General features: G+C 51.3%; 8 protein-coding genes across 8 annotated transcripts; 4 read left to right on the top strand and 4 right to left on the bottom strand.

Moving 5' to 3' along the window:
- Positions 1–120: 120 nt before the first annotated feature.
- On the top strand, positions 121–1,089 carry ASPSYDRAFT_157823 (uncharacterized protein; the record flags this gene model as incomplete). The annotated part of the gene is made up of 1 exon (XM_040842673.1): positions 121–1,089. One exon carries the CDS (start codon positions 121–123, stop codon positions 1,087–1,089), a length of 969 nt encoding a protein of 322 aa, XP_040699331.1.
- A 719-nt stretch (positions 1,090–1,808) lies between these two features.
- ASPSYDRAFT_158367 (5'/3'-nucleotidase SurE) lies at positions 1,809–2,742 on the top strand (the record flags this gene model as incomplete). The annotated part of the gene is made up of 2 exons (XM_040842722.1): positions 1,809–1,983; positions 2,030–2,742. The coding sequence occupies 2 exons, from the start codon at positions 1,809–1,811 to the stop codon at positions 2,740–2,742; spliced, it is 888 nt and encodes a 295-aa protein (XP_040699330.1).
- A 380-nt stretch (positions 2,743–3,122) lies between these two features.
- On the top strand, positions 3,123–3,922 carry ASPSYDRAFT_60470 (NPP1 family protein; the record flags this gene model as incomplete). The annotated part of the gene is made up of 2 exons (XM_040849859.1): positions 3,123–3,348; positions 3,405–3,922. 2 exons carry the CDS (start codon positions 3,123–3,125, stop codon positions 3,920–3,922), a joined length of 744 nt encoding a protein of 247 aa, XP_040699329.1.
- A 510-nt stretch (positions 3,923–4,432) lies between these two features.
- On the bottom strand, positions 4,433–5,873 carry ASPSYDRAFT_48736 (uncharacterized protein). Its single transcript, XM_040847688.1, has 2 exons — positions 5,471–5,873; positions 4,433–5,418 (listed from the first exon to the last, which is right to left on the bottom strand). The coding sequence occupies exons 1-2, from the start codon at positions 5,788–5,790 to the stop codon at positions 4,554–4,556; spliced, it is 1,185 nt and encodes a 394-aa protein (XP_040699328.1). The 5' UTR covers positions 5,791–5,873; the 3' UTR covers positions 4,433–4,553.
- Positions 5,874–6,486: 613 nt separating this feature from the next.
- ASPSYDRAFT_71230 (putative ABC multidrug transporter) lies at positions 6,487–11,392 on the bottom strand (the record flags this gene model as incomplete). The annotated part of the gene is made up of 15 exons (XM_040850565.1): positions 6,487–6,729; positions 6,783–7,228; positions 7,271–7,522; positions 7,571–7,685; positions 7,733–8,037; positions 8,085–8,178; positions 8,224–8,285; positions 8,319–8,447; positions 8,495–8,769; positions 8,827–9,427; positions 9,481–9,986; positions 10,032–10,576; positions 10,627–11,034; positions 11,096–11,140; positions 11,192–11,392. 15 exons carry the CDS (start codon positions 11,390–11,392, stop codon positions 6,631–6,633), a joined length of 4,083 nt encoding a protein of 1,360 aa, XP_040699327.1. The 3' UTR covers positions 6,487–6,630.
- Positions 11,393–12,991: 1,599 nt separating this feature from the next.
- On the bottom strand, positions 12,992–14,967 carry ASPSYDRAFT_1159285 (cytochrome P450; the record flags this gene model as incomplete). The annotated part of the gene is made up of 6 exons (XM_040840065.1): positions 12,992–13,150; positions 13,248–13,283; positions 13,350–13,761; positions 13,835–14,414; positions 14,543–14,647; positions 14,745–14,967. The coding sequence occupies 6 exons, from the start codon at positions 14,965–14,967 to the stop codon at positions 12,992–12,994; spliced, it is 1,515 nt and encodes a 504-aa protein (XP_040699326.1).
- A 1,077-nt stretch (positions 14,968–16,044) lies between these two features.
- On the top strand, positions 16,045–17,204 carry ASPSYDRAFT_48735 (2EXR domain-containing protein). Its single transcript, XM_040847687.1, has one exon. The coding sequence runs from the start codon at positions 16,091–16,093 to the stop codon at positions 16,967–16,969; it is 879 nt and encodes a 292-aa protein (XP_040699325.1). The 5' UTR covers positions 16,045–16,090; the 3' UTR covers positions 16,970–17,204.
- ASPSYDRAFT_92651 (uncharacterized protein) lies at positions 17,062–17,969 on the bottom strand (the record flags this gene model as incomplete). Its single annotated transcript, XM_040852712.1, has 2 exons — positions 17,062–17,823; positions 17,892–17,969. 2 exons carry the CDS (start codon positions 17,967–17,969, stop codon positions 17,062–17,064), a joined length of 840 nt encoding a protein of 279 aa, XP_040699324.1.
- Between the last annotated feature and the right edge of the window lie 515 nt (positions 17,970–18,484).

Below are 18,484 nucleotides of genomic sequence, written 5' to 3'. Positions count from 1 at the left end.
CATTAGTTAACGAACTAGTTATGTTGTGTTATGCACATGAGTCAGCACATGAGCAGTACGCGTCCGATCATCTCCTCCACCTCCACACGGATCTTCACCACAACCAGAGAAGGACACGACATGGCCCCCGTCAAGTTTACTCGGCCCCCCGATCTCTCTGGCCGCACCCCCATCTATCGCCTCAGCAAGACCGCCCCTCCTCCTGCACCCTCACCCACTCCCCACCCGCCGAGTCCCTCGTACCAACCTACAACCTGGCAGCCCCCTTACACCCCCTATACCGCCGACCCCCAGCCGCAGTCCCAGCCGCAGTCCCAGTCACAGCCCACTCCCCACGATGACAAGGAGAACCAAGTCGCCCAGTCACCGCAGCAGGTACAGGGCTCGCCCTTGACCAAGCGCCGAGGCCGCAAGCTGCAGGAGAACGAAATCCTCATCCTGGTGAACTGCTGCCTGGAGTTCCAGAGCTTGTACCACGGCAACCCGTCGCGGTTCTGGTACTGCGTCGCGACGAACCTCAAACGGCAGATCAAGCGGAATTTCTCATGGCAGTCCTGTCGCCAGATAATCGAGGAGCTGGTGTCGGAGCGTCGGGAGCGTCGGCGTGATGTTGCGGCGGGCAAGGTCAAGGAACAACCTCTGACTGAGCTGGTGCTTGCGACCGACAAGTGGATTTCTTTTAGTGATTCTCTAGCTGGGCCTCCCAATACCGCATCGCCAGCGCAGTCTTTGAAACGCCCGGGGGAGGAGGGCTCTCCTGCCATTGATCCCAACGCTGCGAAACGACCCAAGCAACACGAGGAACCATCTCCTTCTATGCCACCTCCGGGGTCTCTACCCCTGTCGCAACCGACCCTTCACTCCGTACCGGTACATACCATGCCACACACCGCCATCCCGTCGATTCCGAGCGGGCCGACGAGGTCGGAGTTCCAAACATTGAAGGTGGATATTCAGAGTCTGCGGATGGACGTGCAGAGCATGCGGCGGGAGCTGGTGGAGGCGAGGCAGGAGATGAATAACCAGCTAGACATGATCCTGCAGACTCTACAGCAAGTCAAGGCGCAGTCAGAGCCCAAGGAGAAATGAGACGGACGGGAGTGACGGGCGTGACCGAGGTCACCCAAAATACATTCTTACAAGCCACTATCGACTCATCAGTCGCGGACTACAAAGATGACGCGCGAGGACGCGCGAGAATCAGATATATCTCTACGGGCGGATTACCGCGCAATCACCGCGATCTCCCGTCCGGGAAACGACGCCGCAGGGTCGGCGAGCAAAAGGAGACTGACTCGGCCGCGAGCCGATGTGCCGGTCGTTAAAGCACGGCATCGATGGAGACATTCTATATAATTCGTAGTATCATACCCACGGCATTGGCCAATTGAACCAAACGTGCAGGCATATGTCGATGTCCGCCCTTGCCTTGATTTATGTGCAATACAAAGGCCTCCCTATTTACTGCCGCAATACACTGTAGACTGCGGCAAGCTCGGGTGTCACCTCGGGCAGCTGTCAATGCAGCTGTCAGTCTGTTTCGCATATGGTAGTCTAGATAAACCAGTTGGTCCGCACGTGTCGAGATCGGTGGCTGCAACACTCCGATATCGCGCAGTGATCGTCGTCAACGCGGGCTGTATCCATGGATTGATTGATCCTTAGCCGCTTCGCTAACACGAAATGCATCGGACTTGCCTCCTTCCGTCTTCCCTCCGGTGCATTGTCCAGGCCATCAGCAAGATAAATTCCGAGATAACCGGCGCTGGAAAACGCTATCTCGACATTTCGTTCGTCACTGGCTCGCCATGCGCTCTACTTTCGCTCTCGCTCTGTTCCCCCTGGCCTCGCAGGCCGTGAATATCATCTCCTCCAACGATGACGGATGGGCTGAAGTCAACATTCGGTCGCTCTACAGCGCCCTGACTTCCGCCGGCCATTCCGTCGTCGTGTCTGCCCCCGCTGAGAACCAGAGCGGCACAGGTGAGAAAGTCGTCCGCCAAGTTTAACTCAGCTAACGTCGCCGTAGGATCCAGAGATGAAACCCCCGAGGACAGGACCGACGCATGCGAGTTTGATAGCTGCCCAGAGAACAGCGGTCCGTACGGCGCCAACGAAACAGACCCCAACCTCAACTGGGTGAATTCGTACCCAGTGACTTCTATCAAGCACGGCATTGATACGCTCTCCCCGGAAATCTTCAACGGAGACCCCGATCTGGCCGTCTCGGGCCCCAACGTTGGAAGTAACCTCGGTGTCGTCATCCATTTCTCCGGCACTGTCGGCGCAGCGAGCTATGCGGCCGGAACAGCCAACATCCCCGCGATCGCATTCTCAGGAAAGGACGGTTCTCCAACAGCTTGGGACGAGGATGTCCCGGACTACAGCACGATCTACGCTGACCTCGCGACCAAAGTCGTCGATCGGGTCGTCGATTCTGGCACGCCGTACCTCCCGGACGACGTCTGGCTGAATGTCAACTTCCCCTCCGTGGATGGCTGCAGTAGCGCCGACGACTTTAGCTTCGTGCTGTCGAGACTCTTCATAGCGGTCCCGCTCATCACGGACGACGATGTCGAAACCTGTGGGTCGACGCGTCTGCCAACCGAAAGGGCCGTTGTCGACACGGACGGGTGCTATGTGAGTATCTCGGTGGGGAAGAGCGACAAGAGCGACGCCGATGCAACATTGCAGGGGGATGTGTTGCGGAAATTGGGCGATTTCTTGACTTGCCTGCCGTAGAAACGAGCATAAGTGCATAACTAGCATAGACTAAACGCGGAGAATGCCTGGACTGGGGCATATCCCCTGCGGAGTAATCGCAGCTTCAGCTCTATACAGCCAGCCAGGTTACACCGGGATGGGGCCAATACAGATTGTTTCTCCTTTTATTCTGCGTTCCTTAGGCACGTTTCCCCCCTGGTCTTCTTGGCGGAGAATCCTAAGCCGTCTTGTCAACGCGTTCCTCGACTAGGGCTGTTTAGTTCCTCCTCCGATGCCGTGATCGACAAGTCTGGTTCCACTGCTGAAGAACTGATCCGGATATAAATACGTTATTGCTCTCCGTACCAGAACTCTTACTCCTCAGCCAAGCCAAATATACCCAAGACAAGACAGACAACATGGCCGCTCGCGCCCTCATCGTCTCCCTCGCTGCCACAGCAGCCGCGACTCCCCTGACCCCAACCGCAACCAAACTCGCCCCTCGCGATGTGATCGACCACGACGCCGTTGTCGGCTTCGACGAGACAGTCCCAGACTCCACGATCGGGCAGCAGTACCTCGCCTACCAGCCATACCTCTACGTCCAGAACGGCTGTGTTCCGTTCCCAGCCGTTGATGCTGACGGTACCTCGCCCAACCTCGTATCTCTTCCATTAAAAGTCATATACTAACAAAAGTAGGAAACACAAGCGGAGGCCTTCAACCCTCCGGCGAACCCTCAAGCGACTGCGACTCTTCAACCGGGCAAGTCTACGCCCGCTCCACAATGTCCGACGGCTTAGTGTCCACCTACGGCGCCGCCATCATGTACGCCTGGTACATGCCCAAGGACTCCCCAAGCACAGGCCTCGGCCACCGCAATGACTGGGAGGGCGTAGTCGTGTGGCTCTCCGACGAATCCGGCACGACGGCCGATAACATTGCCGCCGTGTGTCCCAGCGCGCACGGCGAGTGGAACTGCGATACTGACGGCTTCACCCTTGACGGAACGAGACCGCTGATTAAGTACTCGAGTACTTGGCCGGTGAATCATCAGTTGGATCTTACGGATCAGGTTGGTGGGACGCAGCCGCTTATTGCGTGGGAGAGTTTGCCGGATGTGGCCAGGCAGGCGCTGCAGGATGCGGACTTTGGGGATGCGACTGTGCCGCTGAAGGATGATACTTTTGGCGGGAATCTTGAGAGTGCGGCTTATTAGATTGGTGGCTGATTCGAGCCCGGGGCTCGTAAGCTCATTTACTGTCTTTGTCTTGTAGGGTTGGTTTTGGCTTGGTTTGGGGAATGATTTATGATTTTTGGGATTAGATATGGCGAGACCAAGGGCTCTCGTAGGCTGTATAAGTCTTAAGATGATCAGCTTGCATTCTTTTGACTTTGTCGTGGCAGCTGGTCTGTCGCTTGTTTACATTATCTCAATACATGTTATAAGGCTCCTAGGACTTATATAGCCACCCTCGCGGTTTCTCGCCTTCACTGTTTAGTTCATGAAGACCTAATCCCAGACCGGGTCTCTAGCTATTACGCCTCTGCGCACCGCCTGGAGGAGGTAACAGCACAGTCTACTATAAATATATATGAGCGAAGCGCTAAAGCTCAGTAATACTGACGAAATATTGAGCCATATACTTCATGTAAGCAGGCTACCTAAGCCACTCCGCTCAAAGCTGTTGCCATATAATGCAATAGAAAGACGGCCTAATACGACTAGTGGTTTTCATGGTGGAATGGTATTTCGATAAAATCAAGTGCTACCCTTGTATAACAGTAAACAACTATAATACACAGTTCCAGTCTCCAGCCAACCTCTCCTCATGTCCTACCTGTCCTATCTAGGCAGGGACACACTGCGAGTAGTAAGGGTTATACTTCTTGCACGTCGTACCCGAAGCACAGCTCGTGGCGCCCTTGAAGTTTGAACCGCCGCACTGCTCGTACGGGCCTGCAGAACCCCCAGTCGAACCACCAGTTGAAGGAGGGGTGGAAGTGCCAGGGGTCGAAGGGCTGGATGTAGGCGCAGCAGTGCTTGCACTAGATGTGGTACGGGTGAGTGTGGTGCTGCTGGGCCGAGGTGCGGACGTGGCGCCGGCGCTGGTGCTGGATGGCTGGATGGCCTTGGCACTTGCAGCAGCGGTGGTTGTAGCTGCTACTGTGGTGCTTGCTGAAGCAGAGCCGCTGCTGGTGGCTGAAGCGGAACCACCACCAGCACCACTGCCTGCTGCGCCGGCAGAGCCAGTGGAGGTGACTGCAGAAGTGGTCTGCGCGATAGACGAGGCACCGCTGTATAGAGTTGGTCCGGGGACCTGGTAGCTCGAGAGACTGCTATAGATGTTCACCAGGATACCGGCCTCATCCTCTGTATACAGCTTCGTACCAACGACACCAGCGGGCTTGTCGGTGCCAGACCCGGTGACCTTCAAGCTGAAGCACTGGGGATAGTTCTGGGCACCGCCCTCGGTGCCGGCGCCGTGGAGGGCAATGAGTTCGTGGCGCAGGACGTAGTTTCCGGGGGCAATTGACTCCGGGATCTGGACCATCCAGCTGTTGTTATTCTTGATGAGCTGGTCGTCGCCCCATGTTCCGGGGACTTCAGCGCCATCCACCAGGCCAACGCCGTCGATCTTGAAGAACTCGAGCGCGGTTTTGTCGACTGTTGCGCAGGAGTCGCCGCACGAGGCGAGGTAGTCGATCACTGGAGTAAAGGGATGTCAGCTTGTGGGCCCTGATATGGGAGAAATAGGAGACGTATCCATGGTGAGTTTCAGGCCATTCGGTCCACTGCAGGTTGATCTTGTCGCCAGCGGCAACGGTGATAGAGCCCTTGGCGTTGGTGGCGTTCAGACTGCAGATGATGTCGGTGTTTGAGTAGCCATTGGAGGTCAGGTCTACAGGGCCATTTCCAGTGTTTGGTGTTCCCCAGGCGGCCACCACAGGGGGGTCCTCCATGTAGGGGTAGCTGCCGATGTCCCAGCCAGGGTATAGGACACCGTTGACCACGACGCCTGTAACATGGCCGTGGGCGGCAACGGAGGCAACAAAGGAAGCGAAAGCAAGAAGGCTGCGAGACATAGTGAATTGAAAATCTAAAGAACGAAAGCGACCAGCGCAGATGAGTGAAAGAGAGACAGGCTTCAATCAATGAAGTTGGAGTTGACACTGCAATTGGAATTCCGGCGGCACGCACGGCCAGCACACTTATACTCCTACTCGCTGGTAATTGCTGGATCATGACTCGGGACTCCGGAGTTCGTTGGCTGACGCAGCCCGAGCGCTAACTACATTGCAAGACTGCGGTGGTTTGAAGTTGATGTGCGTGTTTGAGATAGAAACCTGCCAGGGGGTGTTCCACCAATTAGGGCATCCACAGTGCCCAGTAGAATTTGATTATTTCTACATGTCACTCCATGGAGGAACTCCGGTGGTCTCTCTTGGTTCAAGTAAACAAAGTTGTTTCAGGCAAGAAGCTTGACTTGATTTTGTCAGGGGTTTATTTCCGACGCCAGATGAGCTTCTATGCCCAACACTGCCAGCCTGGACTTTTCCCCGACCGTCATTTGGACATGTCCATAAGCTATACGAAATACTAATGGGAATATCCAGATTATTAATATGGAACAGTGAGAATCAATTATCGTTCGTATATACCCGACGTTTTTTTTTACCAGGCCGGCTGGGGTACTATCAATGAAACAGTTCTATTAATGCTATCAAATATATATACCTATCTATTAGCGATTCCACAATCTATAGTTCAACTCCTAATCAAAGTTATCCTGAACTCGTCCATATGCTGTAGATCAAACACGGAAAGTCCGGCATGTTTACCCTAAACGAAACTATTCCAGAACAATATAATGACCAAGCCAACCGAGTGACTCAGTATTGTTATATTCTGCGTGAAATCAAACCTCACTCCGATCGAGCTTCCTTGGTCTTCTTCGATCGCAGCTTCATCATCACAAACACAAGCATGTACGACGTGATGCAGAACAGCGCTGTAATACCAGTCTAGCAAATATTAGTACATTATACTATGAGCAGGCAAAGTAAATGGAACTCACATCTCTCCAACCATAGTATCTCTCCAACTTATTGAATGTCCTCGCATAATCTGCCCCAGTCGAGTACTCGCAGAACGAGCACGTTCCTGTCGCATTGGCATCAAGGAGATACCCAGGATTACCAGACAGAAAGTCAGACATGTACTCTCCACAGGACTGGCCTGCAGGAGCATTAAACTGCAGATATTCAGACGGGTTGCACTCGATTTTAACATCCCACAGGACTGGAGTGAGGAGACCGCCGACAAGGTAGGTGAATGGATCGAGGTAGTACATCCAGTATCTCCAGAATGGCTGCATGGCGTCGTAGGGCACCACAACACCGCAGAAGGCGATCATGCCTGCTCCCAGGATGATGGGGTTCATGATTGCTGCGAAATACTCGTTCGGGGCGTAGGCGGCGATGGCTTGGCCGATGGATGTATACAGGAATTCGTAGACTGCGTCTGTTAGTTCTGGAATCTAGAATGTAAACTGTCTGTACGTACAGATCATTTGCAGGTATACATGGCCGGAAACGCTGGCCTCGATTGGGAAGCCCGCGGTGAAATACCAGCAGGCGAAGTAGAGCGTGGCGCAGATAATCAGGTATGGAATTTCGGATACAGCCTGTGCTGCGATGAATGCGAGCCAGTGGTATGTCTTGGACTTTTTCTCTCGAGTCTCGAAGACGTCGCGATTCTGCAGGAAGAAGGGCTGCATTTGGTTGATGCACCCGGGGGCGACGAAGATGAAGTTGACTGGCCAGTTAGTTGGACTCTTAAGAACCTAGCAGTGAGGGTTCTCACAGATAGCAAAAAGCCGCAGCTGCATGTCGAATGTGCCATTGCCCATTTTCCAAAAGGTGAAGCCGCTGAACAGTGCTGCAAAAATGTGCAGGATGATCTTGTTCCACATGTAGTCCTACAAAATTAGCATGGCTTGCCCTAGCTGGAGGGTGCTTTACTAACCGGCTCTCTCCATAGCTTTATCATCAGGCGGCGAAGAACAAGTTTGAACTGATACCCTCTTGAGGTAGCAAAGCTTGCCTTGTCCTCTTCGCTAGGATTAGCCTGGCTGATGCGGTTCAACTCCTCCAGTTCAGCGATGGCTCGTTCGCGTTCACTTGACCGGTTCCACACATCAACCCAATCGACTTTCTGGCTGCCGTTTCCTTGGATGACTTCGACGATATGCTCAGCCGGGTTCGTGTCAGGGGCGCATGGGGCTCCATTCTGTGCGAAATAGTCCAGCACCTTTTGAGATTCGTTTCCAGCTGTCCGTCGTTAGGAGGTGCAAATGAATAGGGGGACGGTTTCTTACTCTCTCCAAAGTACGCCATCTTTCCACCTTTTGCCAGTAGAAGAAGAGAGTCAAATGCGTCGAAGAGTACTGCAGAAGGTTGGTGAATGGTGCACTACAACAGTTAGCCATATCCTGCTTGGGGTGGTGTATCTCATACCAAAACCGCTTGTCCACCGTCGACTAGCTTTCGAAGGAAGCGAATAACTGTTTCGTTAGTAACTATAATGACCAGCATATCGTGGATTCACCTACTGTTATAAGCTGACTGTCCATCAAGACCCGATGTCGGCTCATCCAAGAACAGCAGGGTTGGCTTCGCAACTAACTCGACACCAAGGGTTACTCTCTTTCGTTGCTCAATACTCAGGCCGGCACCAGGTACTGAAACAGTCAGTATATAACCTATAAGAAGCGGTCTAGATACTTACCTCCGATAAGCGCGTCCCGGATGTCATACAGCTCAAGCAGGTCGATGATGTGGTCCACATAAGCAATTTTCTCTTCTTCAGAAACACTTGCCGGCTGACGGAGAAAGGCGGAGAATATAAGTGCTTCCCGAACGGTTGCTGTTCTCTCATGGACGTCCATTTGTTCGCAGTATCCAGTCAATCTCTGGAAGCTGATGCCTTGTGGCCGTCCGTCAATGAGGATAGAGCCGTACACTTCGCCGCTATCTTTCCGTTGAGCCAGCACATCGAGAAGTCTGGATGGAAACAAGAATTGTTAGCTCTGTTGTCCTGGTAATAAAAGCTCGACATACGTTGTCTTTCCTGCACCCGAGCATCCCATCAAAGCCACTAGATTTCCAGGCTTCACATAGCCAAAGACCTGATCCAGCAACTGCTTCTTCTGACCATGGAACGGAACGTGGTAGTCCAGTTTGCTCCATGTAAAAGTCGACTGCTTGCCAGACTGAGCCAGAGCCATAGTATTATCAGTCCGAGCTGGTCTCTGTTTCGCCTCACTCGGCGTGCTCCCTCTTTTGTACAGCAGCACGGACGATCCGGACTGATTATTGCGAAGTTCAAATCCAATCGCGGTCAAGACAATAAAGAACAGCCAGAATCCGATAATCACGCCAAACGATCTCCAGATATGGCCGCTGGAATAGCTGTACTGCTCGCGGATATAGTCTGCTCCAGAGATCATGTCGCCGTTGCTTCCGGGGACGGAGCATCCCCGGTATGGCGATGCTGAGTCTGGATAGCTGGGGCCGTATGGGATATAGTTTGGTGCCACGCAGTCAAGCTGCAAGCCAGTGAATTCGGAGGCCATCAATGCTTCGAAGGCGTATGATGATGGGTTCAGGTAGAAGATCCAGCGAAACCAGGGGTGCATCTTCTGGAATGGGATCAGGTAGCCTAGTCGCACTGTTAGAGGGGCTTCCTTTTAAGACGGGGTTTTGCGTACATACCTCCATACACGAATCCTACTGTTGAAATAAATCCCGTTAACTGAGAGGCTAGACCGAATCTCTTGCACAGCGCTCCCACTGCCCGGAACATTTGCATGCAGCATAGAGTATTCACGATGATAATGATCCAGAATGTGAAGAATTTTCCAGCCTCCATCTGCAGTGCAGACATGAAATATAAAATCAGCGAGAAGCAGGTCACTTGCAAGATAGTTATGGGGATATCCGTAATAGCGTTGGCAATGCAAAAGGCTGTTGGTCTGTAGAAGCCGAATCGCTTGTGACGAGAGAAAATAGGTCTCCCCATAAAGGAGCTGGTGGTCTCGGACATTGATTCGAGGAGGTAGTATAGGACTGGAAAGAAGAGTACGCCGGGTCGCAAGAAGATGGAGGAGCTGTCCAGCTTGAGGTTGTAGAACAGACTTCCGCAGACCAGCGCCTGCAGGATCGATGATACGATTTTGATTGTAAGGGAAAGTTTGTCGCCGGCCATGATTTGGAATTGTCTAAATTATCAGTACAGGGCTTGCTGTAGGTGGGATATTACTCACCGGATTACGCAGGCCATAACCTGGTCCCATAGTCCAGTTGTATACACACTCTGAGGCCGAGGAATATGGCGCCGTCTCTTTTCACGGAGCACTGCAGCTGCTAGATCTTCCTCCTCAGATGCCAGTTTCTCGGGGGCAACAATGGAGTCCATGGCCTCTTGGTAAATAAAGCTTTCCCGATAGCGAGCCTCAAACTCTTGAGGTGTATTAGGGACCCTCTCCTCCATTCCAGGAGCAATAACCCGCTCCGTTAGAACGGTGACGGAAGTCAAGAAGTCTGCAATGTTGGCCCCCTTGGGACATATGAATCCCAAGTCCTCAAAATACGACCGGGCCTGACTTCGCGGTCCGTAGTATGTAACCAGACCTTCGGCGAGGACCAGAATCTTGTCGAATTGATTATAGATGTCGTTACCAGCTTGATACGTGGTGGCCACCATAGTTTTGCTATTCTCGTCGGCCTCTCGTCGGAGCATTCTCGCGAACTCGTAGGCCGTTTTTGAATCTAGACCACGAGTCGGGTTGTCCCAGAACTGGACGGGACTCTGTACATAGTTAGAGCTTGCCAGATAAGTGCGTATGGAAAGACACCTACCTGACCAGCCATAAGCTCAGCCAGCGACACTCGCTTCCTCTCGCCGCCAGAAACACCACGGACAAACTCATTGCCCACCAAGGTCTTTTTCGTATGTGGGATACCCAGGGAATCCAGGATCCCATCTCGATGTTGCTGGACAAATTCCTTCTTTCCGATTCCATCCTCGCGGTCTTGGGGTATTTTATTGCGCAGCGCAAACTTCATCGTCCGGTTCACCGTCAAAGTAGGGAAATGAACGTCGTCCTCAGTATTGAACATGATCTGCTGTCGATATTTCTTTGCCGCATCGGAGTCCATGCTACCGTACCACGTTTCTCCTTCAACCTTGTCAAAGGAGCCTCTGTCGTTGGATAGAACGCGCAGGAATGATGTACATCCTGAGCCTGGCCGGCCGAGAACAAGCATCTACATCACAAAGGGCATCCGTCAGCAAGCCCTAATTCAGCCATCCTCTTTTGGCACTTACCATTTCCCCTGGTCGTACTTGTCCTGTCAATTCTTTCAGAATTGTCTACAAAAATATCAGCAACTATCCCTTAGTCGGAATCGTGATTCCACTGACCCTCTTCGGCTTGTCATCCTTCCGAAAGAAATCCACCAACTGCCTTGGATCGGCCACAGACAACAGGGTTTGCCCGAGTGCCGCATCGGCCGCTCTAACGCGCACACTCAAATTTCGAAATGTTAGAGTTATCCTTTTCGAGATCCCAGAGCCGCCTTGCTCCAGGTCGATGGTGCCGGAGGACGATGACGGTGTTTCCATGATGAGGACCAACCGCGCTACGTCAGCCACGTAAAAACAAGCAATGACGGCAAAATCTGGTAAATTTAGATTGGGCCTTGGATGTTCTTAGCTGTGTCCTATATATCTCATGGAATATTATCTTTTCCCCAATCTCGGATACAGCTATATCCGGAAAGCCGTCGCTCCTATTGCCACAGCATATGGAGTTGGGAATCCACATGCTAAATCGCATTTGGACGTGTTAGTCGGATGATGTACGTGGCGATAGTGTTATAGGACGTGAGTATAATGCACGGCCCGGCGGATATAGACTATATCCGTAATTCCATGATACATCCATAGGGCGGCATGAATGGAGCAGATTGCTGACAAACAGCCCAATATCACTATCTGCAGCTATTTTAAGGCCGTCTCGATCAGTCTGAATTCGGGAAGCCCGGGTACAGGTACAATTCCAGAGTAGATTGGTGACATACAGGCATCCTACACTCCAGGTCATTCGCTGAAAGGTTGGCCCGGTGCCTGGCCTCATGCTATGGCTCTTGTTTCCGTGTGGAGTTCACCGGATATACGAAGCTCGTTTACGCCTGCTTGGGTTTTATTTGTGCAGACAGACCAAGTTCCCTGTCGGCTTCAAATCATGCTCTTTTCCGACTGATGTTCTTGTGTAATCGAATCTTTGTTGTTGTAGTATAAGGCGTTAAGAACAGAGCAAAGGGAGGACCAGAAATAGCCACATTTCTATCTATAATCCTCGGCAGAAAAACTAAAATTACTGATTGTAGGCCGGGGGCACATTCTGACAAGTCTTTTCCTAGCACTAAGAAGAGGCGCCCCAGCCCAGTTGCCGTGCACTTGTGCCTTGACATGCAAGGGGAGCTGAACGAATGCAATCAGTTTCTCGAATTTCCTTTTCGAGTATGACGAGGCGAGAGCTGAACACGTTGTAAATGCTGAGGGTAGGAACCGCAGCAAGACCACGATCCCGCATATCGGCTTAAAGCCGGCTCCTACGTCACTGCCCAAAATGTGGGAACATGCGGAGCATGATTCCTATACCATAGCACGCTAGGATCCTGAATCAGATCTCAGTTCGCGCAGCAAGGTCGATCTGGGTTCGCAGTATGGCGGACTTCCCTCCACCTCCGCACCCACCTCCACCTCCAACTCCACGAGAATATTGGCATTTCGATTGGATGCGTGATCTGTATCTCATCTGTGTGCGGGAAGGCTATACCTCTTTCAATAGTAAGGTTTCACCATCCCACGAACCCCGCAGAATCAGATCTCTGGTATCCGGCAACGACGCTGACTGCCCTGCCGAAACTTCTTCAGACACTGCGGCTACTTACGCAGAATTACACGCTACCAACTCAAAGAAGAGCTGGTTCCTGATTATAGACAACATGACCTTCTTAAAATTCAATCTGATCCTAATGAGAATAGCTCAATATCTGTGAAATGAGAAAATCAGGCGGCTTTGATTTAACAGGCAGTGCATCACACTGATTTCCATAACCCTAAACTTATGCCAGCTCCAGAAGGTACTGAGGAATGAATCCAAACAGCAACCTGAGCTGAGATACCCAACAACCCAACTTCGGGTCGGGTGTCCGATTAAACAGTATTATCTCGTTGTCTAATCTGCACGGACATAGGCAAAGGCTTGTTGAACCAGTGGTTCTTCGTTCTGAATTCCTCTTCAGGATCGGCCAGCCTTATATCGTACAGTCGAAGAAGCTCCGGAACTAACTTATGCATTTCACATAATGAGATCTGTCCCAGTCGGTTAGTCTTTCGCATCTGGTAGAACATGATTGAAGGGCGGATAATGGAGATTCAAGGGAATCCGAGCATGAAGCATGAAACTTACATTTTTACCTATGCATGTTCGTGACCCTCCTCCGAACTACCATCATTCGATTTAGCTAATCCACAAAAAACAAACAAGCAGAGAATTTCTGATATCACTCACCTGAAACATGTGTCGTTCCATACTAACGGCGTCTTCGCGGAACCATCGATCCGGATTATACGTCTCGGCATCTTCGCCAAATATAGACTTATCCATATGGATAACGGCAGCATTTACCCCAACGTGCAGCCCTCCAGGAAACCACTGGCCTGCAATCTGGCATCCTCCCGGAGGCACAACCCTAGGAAGTGTTAACCCAACACTCGGGTGCATCCGCATCCCTTCCTTGCAGCACGCCACGAGGTACGGGAGCTGCATTGCTTCGGCATATTTAATGCGTGGATAGCTGAGGTTTCCCGTAACCGTTGCTCCATCTATCTCCTTGACGAGCTTTTCATAAATGTTGCGGTCTTTCATGAGATAGTACAGAATGGCAGAAAGAGCGGCAGCTGTAGTGTCACTGCCGGCAAACCTGGATGAAGTAGTCCACTGATAAGTATATATACTTGCTTTTCGGGGCGAAAAGAAACGGTGCTATGACTTACAGTCCAACATATGCTTCTGTCTGTACATCCGTCATCATAAAGTCCTGCTGATAGCCCTTATTCCTGTGGATTTCGAGTAGATTGTTGAGGATATCTGCTCTCGAATGATCCTCCTTTGAGCTGGATTGCAGTCTTGCTCGGACACATGTTTCGGACGCTTCTTCAATATTCTTCAAAGCCTTCAGTGCTTTCCTTACTGAGCTGAGCAGTAGTCCGGAGGCAAGGAAGGGCGCCCTGGCATAGGCCGGCATCACGCTAGCAGTACATAGAGCAGGGAGCAGTGTGTCGAGAGAGGCAATATAATCCCGGACGTCGCAACGGTCTCTCATGAACCCGAACATGGAGCTAAAGTATAGTTCGCCAATAACGTCAAAGGCGTACCACTGTACCCAGGTTGCAAGATCCACGGGTTGTTGTGCCTGGGCAAACTCTCCCATTCTTTCCATGAAAAGCTCGGTGCATACATCAATATACTGTTCGAACTTTATAATACTACTCATTGAGTAGATATTATTGACAATCTTTCTCCGTTCTTTGTGGATATTCTCGTCTGTGGACGTAAAATGATCGGGAAAGCGAGCTTAGAGAAAGCGATTAGGCCTCTGCGCATTCGGATATAGCAAGGTATTCTCACCAAATTCGGGTCNCCATGGAGTGTAGAAGTCGGTCTACCCCGGCAAATCAGCACTGCTGAGGGAATATAATGACCTGCAAGTCCTACCTTGTTGAACCTTGAACTAACTCCATATATCTCTTTGATAGATGAGGGGTCAGAGATTGCAACTTCGTTGGGTGCTATACGTATGACGGGGCCTTTGATAATCTTAGCATGTCAATTCTCACCCATATAACGAGCAAATTTGTGTCGTGGCAGTCCAGTAAGTGCTGCTGAGCATGGAATTGGGAATACCATATTTCTTGTGCAGTTCGGCCTGTGTCTTATGTGCCTGCCCTCGGACAATCTCCATCATAATCCAGGCTCGAGAGAATGAAGCCAGGAATGGACCTGGATATTTGGCATAGGGATGGAAGGTGCGGGCATATATGATCCACAAAATCCAGTATAGTCCAATCGCGCCAGCTATGAGCAGCGTTCGGTCCCAGAGGGAACTTGAGGTGTCCCAGAAAAGCATCTCCGGGGCTTCTTGTCGAGTTGTCTGATAGAACGCAGTATGAGGGAATTCGAAAGATGGAGGATGGCCTTATGCAGTGATACCTTTCTCCCTTCATATATCCCCTGCTTCTACTGTATTCCCCATGTTCCCTTCCTCAGCGGCTTCCTGGGGGTGGGGGTGGGGGGAAATCCGCTGATCGTGGTTGACGTGCACAGTCTGCTGCCGAAGTATCAAGTATCCAGACGCCTATGAGAGCATGGGCTGCCCAGAATGCATCCTTCAGAACGTGAAGCAAGGATGTGGTCAATACCCGATCAATACCGATGCGCTAATGCGCGTTCCCCTCTTTCCCTGTCCTGTTCTCCTCATCGGGCTGCACAAGTATGCGAATCAGAGTATGCGGATCATCTTCACAACTGAACATGTGGGTATTTGCCTTGAGTTCTTCTGGCGGGGTAAACCCGAAAGCCCCGATTTTTTGGCTTTGAACCATTTAGATTCATTACAAGTGAAGTACTAAGGTGTATTCGGTCTTTACTTATTACTGCATGTGTGATTTATTTGTCCTGCTCCTACATATTGCTGCAGAGTTATCACGCGCAGATGTTACAAGGCCCTGCCCTGCGGTTTGGTGTCAGATGAAAAAATCTTGATTACGGAGAAACCTATTTAAATCTCGAAGATGTATTATAAATACACTTTCGTTTGTTCCTTCAAATTCACTTGCTGGTAGCTAATTAATCGAATATATGTAAAGATAAATAATATTACAGATCATAGGGCTTACGTATTGCAATGTTGATATTTAGTTTAATTCAGAACCAAATTACAAAATAGAAGCGGGAACGAAGGAACGGGAAACTATATTTGTAGCCCTCAAGTCCTCGATATCCTTATTAGGGTTATAGTTGCTAGAAGCCATACTAGACTTTTTTATACATAGATACAGACAAAGTATACCGACGAATCAACATAATATAATACCTATCAGGCTAAGGAGTCTTATGATTAACCAAATTTATACTTAGCGCGGTGAGCCAAGCGGCAAGAAGGGGCGCAGCTTTTGTGACCGTTGGTTTTGCCATCTCCCACTTTCCGAAACCGAGTCTACGCACATACAGAGTAGATCATACTCTCCAACATGCCAAACTCAGTGAATACATTCCACCTATTTCCCAGACTCCCCACTGAACTTCGGTTCGCCATCTGGCGCCTCTGTCTCCCGCACAATCGCGTCATGGAACTCGACGAGCAAAGCGTGGACCTGATCTGGGAAGAGTGCCCCTGCCCCTGCAGCAAGAACTGGCAAATATCATGGACAAACCGGGCTCCTCCTACCATCACACGCGTGTGCCACGAGTCGCGAGCAGTTGCATTTGAGACCGGAAGCCCGCAGCAGCTGCCGGACTTCACGAACTCGGATACAGAACGCTTCAGCAATTATCAGATTGGTACCCCCTGGCTGGACAAGGTGCGGGACTCCGTCCACCTTAACTGGGAGCCATTCGTAGATATCGAGTGGCAGAGTTATGAATGGGGAGATCCGGTGCGTTGTCTTATGGCGATTGCGGCGCGGACACGCTCCGGCAGGGCATCTATCATGTTAGGTCTGCTGCAGGTCTTTCAGCTGCGTGAGCGCCCGGAGGAATCTGATCCGCATTACAGGTGGACGAGGTCTGGTCTTGCTGATTTGATGCGCACCCGGGCAAGCTGGGACGTGGTCATCATGGAGCCTGTTATTATTCATGCTGATGTGGAGGCTGCAGCGGGCCCGTTTGGGCTTCTGGCAGACGCACGAGTGCAGCTGGTTGATGCGGGTGATAACGAACAGATTAATACATTCATGGCGCTGGGTGAAATACCGGGTGTCACTATAGGGGCTGGATTTGGGCAGGAGGAGCTGGCTACTGGCAAACAGGAGTTAAGGGATGCTGTCAAGACAGTCTTTGGGTCGGAGTATAACGCTCCAGTAATGCGTCCGGCTGTCATGTTTAGGCTTTGTACGAAGGCGTGTATATAGTGCTACGGAGTATGACTGGACTAAAATACAAGAAGTTCCTGTCATCCCTTTCATCCAGGCATGGCTTCCGAGTGGGAGCCGCGGCCATGGCCTCATTTTTTGCACTTCTTGTGAACTCGGCTCTCAATCCCCTGAACGCCGCGCACAGCTTTGTAATGAAACCTGACTTGGCCCTTCTTGGTCTTGGTACTCTTGTACTGATCCAGCCACTGCGGGAATCCAGCCCAGTGCTGCGCAAACTTGGAGTCCGCCTGCTCTGTCTTCTCAAAGTCAATAGTCTTGTACTTGTTCCCTTCCATATCCGTTGGATTGTCTGTGACGACCTGAGTGTTAGATCCCTGCGCGGTTTTAAGGTAGTCGTTGACCGTATCAATGTAGTCCTGCCCCATGTCACGGACCCGTTGCTCGTGGATACCCGATGCGGCCAGCTGCGCGTTCTTCAATGTATCCCCAAGAGCTTCATCGCCGACCTTCTGCCGGGCAGCCTCAATACGGTCCGTCACATTGTCTAGGATGTCGGCAAGGCTGCTCATCGGTTTCGTGGACTGCCCTGACTTGAATAGTTTGGCGGAGTCAAGGTTGCAAACAAACGGCTTTGTGCCACCCTTAGGATCTAGGGCTGTTAGTCCGCGGATTTCTTTGGCCGTTTTGGCCACGTCGGGAGTGAGTTCCTTTCCGACAGTCGTGTGTTGTCCGGGCGCGAGTCCCTGGCCTTGACGTTGGAGCCCGTCCATGAGTTCGTCGAAATAGCAGGTCCCGTCCGGGGCAGAGCCCTTAAGACCAGACGCGATCTGGTTGGAGCCTGCACCAAAAGCCTCGATCTCCATACGGTAGGCGTACCAGATGTATAGACTCTGTGCCGAGGAACAGAATTAGCAGTCAGTCGTCTGGGGTATCTGAGAGGGGGATGGGGATGATCAACCTGGTACGGCCCTGCAAGTTTATTGCAGGTCACATACTGAACAATTGCACTCAGTAACAGGATAGCCCTGAGAAGCATATTGCCGTAGTTCTGATGTAAAGTACAAAAGGCCTAGAATATTAAATATATAGAAACGAGACTTGGCCGGAGTTCAATATGTGGACTGAGCATGATATTCCTTTACTTTCTACGCGCTATGTAAAGATTATATACATACTATACTGGCTGAGCGACCCTGTCGCAAAAGCACCGGTATGCTCCAAGTGTAAGCGAGGTGAAATTAAAGCCAAGGAACCCAAATTCCACTTGGGGGAGCATCCATGCAGGGGCAGAAATTTCTCAGGAAGGCTGAAGCGTTCTACATGAGACGGCGGGAGACGGCTCTCAGGGCGCAGCCAAGGGAAGCCAATCACCAGCAAGCCATACGTGCAGCCCATGCAAGGTCCTGTGAGGCTTAGCAAACTGGGCAGTCTAACAAAGATTGGGCCGGATTCTTTAGGGTTAGGGGCCGAATCTGCCCATATCTTCCCTGCACCGATACTCTGGGTCGTAGGCCGCCACTACCTTGAGAAACCGACTAAGACTAAGGTCCC

The sequence above is a fragment of the Aspergillus sydowii genome (genome assembly GCF_001890705.1).
Source record: "Aspergillus sydowii CBS 593.65 unplaced genomic scaffold ASPSYscaffold_11, whole genome shotgun sequence".
Classification (NCBI taxonomy): Eukaryota; Fungi; Ascomycota; class Eurotiomycetes; order Eurotiales; family Aspergillaceae; genus Aspergillus; species Aspergillus sydowii.
This window is presented reverse-complemented; position numbering and strand designations above follow the sequence as displayed.

What these genes read in the sequence shown, in the direction of transcription:
- ASPSYDRAFT_48736 (XM_040847688.1), bottom strand. Translation starts at nt 5,790, where the DNA reads ATGTCTCGCAGCCTTCTTGCTTTCGCTTCCTTTGTTGCCTCCGTTGCC. An exon ending in TGGCCTGAAACTCACCATGG is followed by an intron (nt 5,419 to 5,470) that starts ATACGTCTCCTA and finishes ACATCCCTTTAC; the next exon opens with TCCAGTGATCGACTACCTCG.
- ASPSYDRAFT_48735 (XM_040847687.1), top strand. Translation starts at nt 16,091, where the DNA reads ATGCCAAACTCAGTGAATACATTCCACCTATTTCCCAGACTCCCCACT.